General features: G+C 40.2%; 1 protein-coding gene across 1 annotated transcript in view; it reads right to left on the minus strand.

The window, feature by feature from the left end:
- Positions 1–8,902, minus strand: part of mtnr1al (melatonin receptor type 1A like) — a 12,359-nt gene that overhangs the window by 1,351 nt on the left and 2,106 nt on the right. Inside the window, exon 2 of the mRNA XM_008327191.2 lies at positions 37–236. Within this exon, the coding sequence (XP_008325413.1) occupies positions 37–236 (200 nt within the window). The remainder of the gene's footprint in view (positions 1–36; positions 237–8,902) is intronic.

Below are 8,902 nucleotides of genomic sequence, written 5' to 3' on the forward strand. Positions count from 1 at the left end.
GGAGAAGAGCTTGTCGTCCTTGGGGCTGTGGCAGATGTAGCAGTAGCGGTTGATGGCGATGCCTGTGATGTTGAAGATCGAGCCGATGACGCTGAGGCCCATGAGGAAGCCGCTGATCTGACAGTGCATGTACCCGGCGATCCAGCCGTCGTGGAAGATGGCAGTCAAGACCAAAGGGTAGGGATAGATGGCCACCACGAGGTCAGCGAGGGCCAGACTCACCACAAAGGCATTTCCTAAAGACAGTAAAGAGGCCAGTTATTATTGACACTTAATGTTTTATATTGTGTATTAATTACAGTGGATCCCTGAGATATGAGTTTAATCTGTTCCACAACAGCACTTGTGTCTCGATCCACTCGTATTTAGATCAAATTTTTCCCATTAAAAATAACTTAAAAAACAATTAACAATTAACTAAAACACAATTAAAAATTAAGCAACACTTACAGACTTGCAAGCACATGGAATACCTGTATTCTGGGAAGGTTGTATCTTAGGGGGTCAACTGCAAGTTTTGAAGAAATGGAAAATAAATAAATTGTGTTGAGATGTACAGTTGTGTTGAGATCTTTTGTCTTTTGTATTTTCTTGTGTGTGTTGACCCCTGGGTTTGACGTAGTTGTCTCTGTGGGGCAGGGGTCTTTAATACCTCAGCGTTGCAAAAACTGTATGGCTCCAACGTCGGGGGAAGGAGGGTCTACACACGCAGTAATACCTCTGCTCTTCTGCTGCTCTGGCACATAAACAGGTGTTTACTACTACCTGGTAGAGCAGCCAGGGGAGCAGTAAATACCAGTATTAAATGTGTGTTAGTTTTTATGTGTTGAGTGAGTGAGGAGCTTAGTTTGTGTCCTTTTAACAATGAAAGCTGGAGGCTTAACGGTCTGATCTCATCAAATGATGGCAATCAATCACATCAATATTTGAATATCCCTTTGCTCCGTTCATGTAGCTGTTGCCCCTTTGTTGTTGTCTAACAGGAAACACTTTACTTTTAATACATTTAATAAATTTGTTATTTCAACACGGAAGTCACAAAGTATCTCGTTCAAAGGTACGGATTTAGGCCCCTGTGTATTACCTACTGCTGCAGTATTTCAGGATTGCTCATTTTTACCATTAACTGTCAATTACATCTGAGATAGAAGTGTCCATTGTCCAACAGTTTATACGCACGTTGAGTATGTGTTTGTGTGTTTGCTAGGGCATCAATAGAAAGCACTGGTACTTTGTCATCGACCTAACCATTGGTCATAAGCGCTTCATTAATTGGGTCATTTACATGCTTACTGCTGGACGTGTGTGTCGGTGTTGTTCCTACTCTATCATTGTGTTGATGCCATAAATTACTCGTCGACTCGACTTCCACTTTGTCAGATAAAACTATAAAAATCAGAAGTCGTCATTAAATTTTAGTTTAGATGCATCAAACCTGCCTCTCTGATTTGGATTAGCCACAAATACAAAAAGGTGTTTAATGCTGCTCAAACCTATCTTTCTGTTCAGGAAATATACAGAAAATACTTTTATCGTCAAATTTAGAATGATCCTGACTTATCTAGTTTAGTCATGAATAGTCATGTTCTGTTCCGATCATGATTATTCTGGGTTATTCTGCAGCTACCATGCGATTTACCTTCTTGTTACTGACCCGTAAATCCACAGTAGTTTACCTGTTGAATTACATGGCATTCAGGCAGCAAATAGAGACAAGGGAGAACATAAGTAATGTATAAAACGTAAAGTAAATACATCTCCCTTCTTTTCCCTGTCACCCTTTTGCCCTTTACATTTATTCTGCTTCAGGTGCATTTTACACTCATTACACTCACCTTCAGCATTTGCTGCACTGCAATAAAAGAATTGTGCAGCTCCTGTGTTACGTTTTAATGCGGCCTCTGTGTGCCTGTCTGTCTGTCTCATTAGGGCTGCTGCTGTAATTGATTGGTGCGTTTCTATAGGAGCTCTTTATTGAAGCCCGTACCTCCGTTTTAACAGCACCTTGCTCCTCCTGCTAAATTCCGTGGCGATGTTCAGTTTTTATCAGCAGCGGACTCTGTCTTCATTACCACAGCGCTCCGTCGTTAATATTCTGCTTGACGACTCATTGTCTGTGGTGCGTCACAGAAGGCAAGTTAGGAAAGAGCTGTGGCTCAGAGAGCAGAGAGCAGGGACTTGTTAACCACCAGTCATTACGGATTAGTCCGCAGTTCTGTCTTTATTACTGTGCTTGGCCTTTGTGACTATTCCCAACACTTTCAGTCCTTCTGCTTCAGCTGGAGCCAGATGTTAATGGGCAGGGAGGTGGGAGTAACTGACAAGGTGAGAGGTTCAATTCCCCAAAAGGCTAAGTAACTAAAGAGAGAGAGAGGGGGGGGGGGGGGGGGGGGGGGAGGGGGTGTCGAGTGGAAAAATGGAGGTAGCTCGTACATTCGTAACTCTGTGTTTCCTTGTATCACGAGTAAAATATTGCAATAGTTGCTTATTCATAAAAACAGGTATTTTGGGTAGCTCGTATCTTGAAGCCCCATTATAATAATATATTATTTTCTTTTGGACTAAACAGTCTGTGGTTATGCTGGAAGTAAAATAATGTATTTACTTCTTTTGGATCTATATTTTGTATCCACATGTTGGACTGCATTTCCGATTTTTCAATAAGGGAAACGGATACTCCTCACACATTAACCTTTGGAGGAAATGGAATGTTTTTTTCTTTTGTTTTAATTAACATTTTGGCAAATCAGTGGTGATGAGGTTGCAGTGCACACAACAAACGACACACTTATTACAAAGTATCACAGAGTCTGAACGTCAGGGTCAAAGATGAGCTTCTTTGCTAAAGAGGTGAGGACAAAGGCTATGACCATTTTTGTCTTTCATAGAGAGGGTTGACATGTCTTCACTGCTACATAAAACAGTCCTAAAAACCACAGCAGCAGTTGAATCATTTTTCTATGTTAGACCTGAGTCTAATTTTAGGGTTTGGCAGAGTTTCAGCTGTACTGGGAGTGAGCAGTCAGTCAGCATGTGATCAGGATTGACTGACTGCCAGAGTAATTTAATATCTACACCAGTGCCAGCTTTCCTCAAATTCACACTAACACTGTTCTGTAGTCAGTGCCAGAGTTACTGTCTCTGTTCACTTGTCAGTCTACCCACTCATGCATCCAGCCACTCCAACAGAAGTTCCACTTGAACTAACTCAGTGTTTGACTCCATCCTGCCTTTGCCTGGAAACATCCAAAGTCATCCAAACAATTCTTCATGCAGAGGCTTGCATGCCACTCCAAATTACCCTAGTCGACATCGCCACGTCCTGAGTTCTGATCCTGTTCAGATGAAAATAAATGTCAAATAAAATCCTTGTGTCATTTAGAGTTGAAATCCCATACAGGAAGTGGGAGGATTTTAAGAGAATACTTTCCATCTTTCTGTCCCTGTCATGTCATGAGCTACATTTGATGTCAAGAAAGGATAACTGATATTTGTCTAACAATTTCCTGATTCCATAAACCAGATAAGAAAGTGTTTAATATTACTTTGCTATTTGTTTATTGTGTGAAATTCCTTTCAGATTTCGTTATTTCTACCTGAGCTGTGGTGCTTTTAAAAAGAAGATACCGGTCTTTCTGACACTAATAATTATGTAGTCAAAGCAGACTCAATCAGGATAATTGCATTAATTGCTGTGTACATGTTTGTCAGATTATTGACACGATAATTGCCAAAGATTACAGCAAACCTACATCTTTATCATCTCTTAACAAGTGCTGCTGTGCTTCAGCAGCAGAGCTGTTGAATTTAACGACAACACCAATTAAAAATGTGTTCCATCAGAATCAAAGGGTTCCTCTTGGGCACGGTCAATCACAGGCACTCACACTCATAATCATCATCCCTAAACTTCATTTACCATTCTCTTTTATTCTCGTGCGATTCAATTTACCAACCTTACAGTTCACCAGTATGATGAAGGGCAGTGGTTCCCAACCATTGTGCCATAGCAAATTAGTATTTGTGTTATATACGGGGGTACTGTAGATGTAGACTATTATGCAGTTTCACTTAATTGGTCTGAAAACTGTTATTTGTTACTGCATATATTTTTTGTTAGGATGTCAATGCCATAGTAATAGAAATTCCTGACAAAATATTCTTCTTCTTCGTTTGTCTTTCTTCAATTCCTGTGAGTATATAAGCAAGGTTGTCAACTAAACAGGTCCATGTTTCACACTAAGTAGATTAATTGTGAGTCAATAGAAACCAGAAGATCATTGTACTTCATTACATATACCTTTTGTGACATTTTTGTTTGGTGCTGAGCTGTAGAATTTCTCTAACGGAAAATTAATGCCGTGGCTCAAAAACGGTTGCGAGACAACAACGTATGGTGTTGGATGGCTCTATGATGGCGACTTTCAGATGGTAATAAGAATACTAATGACTCACAAGATGGGATCGACCAACGTCTCCTTGGTACGCAGAGGTAACAGACCTCTGTTGAAGAAGAAAAAACAAGTTTCACACCTATATGAGGGCATGTTATGAGTACCTCAAGGCAGGTCTGCTGTTGTTTACAGAAACCTGCCTCCATGCAGATGTTTCCAACTCCCTGATTATGCTGGGTAGTTTTTCTCTTACCCACAAAGACAGGAATGAGACTTCAGGGACGAGTCAATGTATATGAGTAATGACTGGTGCAGGAGCTTTACTGTAAGACAATCTGTGGGCCACCCCGACATTCAACTACTTTGCCTCTCTTTAAGACCCTGTTCATCTCCCGAGGGAGTTTGGAGGCATTGTTATCTGTGCTGTGTATGTGCCCCCATCAGGGAGGCAGCAGCTCAAATTGCTGACTGTGTCCACAATCATAACAGCCCACTATGGGAGCCACAGTTTATATCCTGGGAGATTTTAATCACTGCAAACATGAAGAGTCCTTTCCTGGAATTCAGCACAACCCCAACACAGATTTGGATATTTCACAAATGGTCCAGTCCAATCTGAATCCTGTTTATTTTTACAGACAGCAACCTAAAGGTGCACAGGTCTAACGAGAACACAGACGCCATGAGGTTTGGAGCAGCTAACTTTCTAACATAAACAAAGAGTTATCTCTTTAGAAATCCTGCTGTCAAGGTTTACCTTTGGTTTCATAGCCGAGCTAGTGAATGAAAATGAGAGATCTCCCACTACTTCTGTGAGATTGCAGCTGATAAAGAAAGGAATATAAGAAAACTACATCACTCATAGAAAGTGAGCATCAGTAACACTGCAACTATTGTCACAGTTGCAGGTATTTGGTAATTACTGTCTCCAGCACAAAAGACAGAAAGATTGAACAGATCTGATGGTGAAAATTGGGCGTAGAACAATTCCAAAAAGAAAAGGCAGCGACAGGAGGAAATCAGAGAGGCCACAGGTGACAAGGAGAAGAGTAATTAAAATGATAGGAGCGTGATTAAAAATAGAGGTCACCGAGAGGATTAGGGAGAAGGTGAAGATGGAGGCATCCAATGGAATTAATCCAATGAGGAAGACAAGGCAGAAGGCAGGACATGAGGGAGGAATTGGAAAAGCAGGAGATTAATTGAAATGAAAGCAGGAATAGAGATGGAATGGTGGGAGGAGAAGCACACGTAGGAAGAGGAGAGGAAGATCGGAGGGAACAGGTAGGGAGGTCAGATGAAAGAGGAGGTGGCGTGAGGAATAAATGAAAAAGGAGAATGATGCATCATGTCCCATGCTTTCAACGGTCTCGTTCCTCGCTCCGGAATTCCTTAAATATTGATGGAAGGTTGCGGATGGAAAAACAGGAAATGAATGACTGCTGTGTTTTGAGTGAGAGCTGTCAGCAGCTTCAAGGAAAGATGGACTCGTCTTGTTTGTGTATTGATTCACAGTAATGCTAATCTGTCACCATGGAGTGTTGAAGGCTCCCGAGCCTGACTTTGACCACAGGCTGCAGATTTAGGGGTTCGGAGAAGTATTTCTCCCTTGTATCTTTAAACCTTCAAATGGAGCTTTTGTGGTATTGATTTGTTTTCCTTACCATAGCAAAGTATCAAATCAGTCACAGCTCTGCAGCATTAACCAGTATGCATTTAACATGAGCAGCACTTAGAATCCTGCTGCAGTGGTGCTTCATCACTGCCGGTTTCTATGACATGTACGATGTTAATGAATGTTGGCACATTAATACTTCACATGAAGAGAAAAAAAACAGAGACATGTGAACCAGAAATTATGTAACCAACATGTCAACATACCAGCTGTGGCATTTGACAAGTTTTACAAGATTACATTATTTTCATCTAACATTATTTTTACTATGGTGTCATCACAGTATTGTAGCGCTAATTAGCATTGCTTTTGGTATTTCTTTATAATTTCCAGGCAAATTGTAGATTTTATTTCCCCAGATAATTGGGTAATAATTAGAGATATCCGATATTAACTTTCTGCCGATATCCAATATACTGATATTGTCCAAACATTTAATTTACGATTTGGATATTAACCAATACCGATACAGCGAGGCAGTAGTGGCCTGGTAGTTAAGGAAGTTAGGTGATGGGTTAAAACCCTGCCCCTCACCCCCAAAAAATTGAAATGCTATTGAGTGCCTTGTAATATTTATGTATTTAGCTGTACAAACCACTGTAACAGTAGCAGGCACCAGCATTCTTCATACAACCCCCTGATTATCAATCTAGATTGATCAAATGAGCTGTAATGCTGCCACCTAGTGACTAATACATATCCTAGCCACTGATTCTTAGTCTGACAGTTTTACAACAATTTGAAAGTCTTCTTTTTAGACTCCTTCTGGTTGATCTGGATCAAGAGACAGGAGACAGACTCTGTGGACCATTACTGTACCTGTTAGACAGACAGCACGTCTACTCCCTAGCTCACTCCATCTCATTTTAACAGCAGACAGTGGTTCAATCAGAACGTCTGTCGAAAACAGTTTCATATTATCCAGCATCCTCAAATGACACGTCCCTTGAGTCTAATTACCATTCTGACACGGCTGTCTGAACCAATACAGACTCAAAGGCTGATATTCCTCCATCAAGATAAGAATGCAAATATGATATTGATCTCAGGTCTTTACTTATCGCTGTTTGACGAACAAGTCCTGTGAACACGACCAGATTAGCTTTCAAACAGCATCACAGCAAGGACATGGCTTTTGGATTCACCATCTTACGGAGGCTTCACAAAATCAGAGAAAAAGTAATGTCAATTCCCATGTGACCCATGTGGGATAAGTGGTTGGAAATTAAATTTTCAACCACTTATTTTAGAGCAATGATTCTCAAAGTAGGGGGCGGGGTGAGTGCTAAGCTGTTGCCACGGGTTGCAGAAAGGCAAATTTAAGTTAAGTCGCAATGTTTTCTCTCTTTGTTCCACATTAGAAAATGTGTTATGTACATATTCCCTTTACACACTGAGAATAAGGTTTGATAGTGACTACAATCTTCAGTGGAGTTTTAAAGCAAAAGCTGTGAATTTGTTGTGAGGGAGCTTAACAATACTCTCTATGCTCTCCAGGAAAGTTTAGGAACCGCTGTTTGAGACAAAAAGTGATGACAGTAATAACATTAGTATACTCTATTAATTGAACGTGATTATGTTTACCAGTGCAACTAGAGGTCAGCCAGCTGCCATTTAAAACAAAAGAAAAAAGTGGGGATGTTTAGCAGGTTAGCGTAGTTTAACAGAACTTTATGGTAAGTCATTAAAATATACATCTTTTAAAATGTGGTTTATGAAATAAAAAAAAACAACAAAATGTGAGTTTTGTCAAGTTTTTAAGAAATACAGCTTGAGCCAACTGGTCAATTTTGTCTGTCACAGTAGAGTCATTGTTTGCTTTGCAAAAGGATTAGGAAAGTAGAGTAAGGCACCACATTTCAGTCATGTCTGAGCAACATATGTTTGTCTTAATACTGACTGCAGTATTACTTATATAATCTAATCTAAAGATTTAGAAAACTGATTAAAAATCAGTTGTATGTCCTGTAATGGTGAACAAAAGAATTCAGGACAGACAGACTATGCTCATGGTAGAACAGCATATTGTAATGCATAGGTATGCAGGGCTGGATATACTGTTCGTACGTTCATGGAATGCCAGACTGATGTGTTTCCTCTCGTCGGTATGAAATTATCCACGGATGAGTTTTCAGCTGTGCACAACTCTGTGCTTTATAACAACAGGAAACAGAAAGAGCGTCCATTCTGGACATTCTGGGCCAGAGACCTTTAACACAGTGGAACATTTTTGACATGACTGCAAATGAAAGAGATTTTTACAACCTACATATAGGCTAGTCATAAGAAATACTAACAGGAGAATCTTGTAACAACAGTTTTCATCCGCTCAGGCTTAGTGTCTGGTTTAAATCAATGTACGTGTCCAATTATTTGTTTTACTCCATAATGACGTGAAATAATCAGACATAACAATCATGGATGTTCCAACCATAACTTTCTCTCCAATAATGACAGGATCAATACACAGTACATGACAGCTGACCTGTCATTGTCTTTGAAGAGTATTGATCTCTTTCCTGCTGCTTCTTTGACCAACTAGGGCAGAGAGGTGTTGTTGTAGTTTTTGGTGAATTCATAGTTTGAATCTTCCAGAGTTTCTAACTTTGGATGTTACAGTCTAGAAGATTTCTCTTAGGCTTTGGAATAGTTAATAGTTATTTACTGTGTGATAATGGAGGGATAAAGAGAAAACATAATGCTGACATATAGCACTGAGGAGCCACTGATCTGTGTGGGTGTACACCTCCAACAGCACTGTGACAAAACCTTATTCACGTCCCATTTAGATGCGTGAGCTACAGATCTGGGAACTTTACGACTACATTCACGC

The sequence above is a fragment of the Cynoglossus semilaevis genome, chromosome 15 (genome assembly GCF_000523025.1).
Source record: "Cynoglossus semilaevis isolate Cse_v1.0 chromosome 15, Cse_v1.0, whole genome shotgun sequence".
NCBI lineage: Eukaryota > Metazoa > Chordata > Actinopteri > Pleuronectiformes > Cynoglossidae > Cynoglossus > Cynoglossus semilaevis.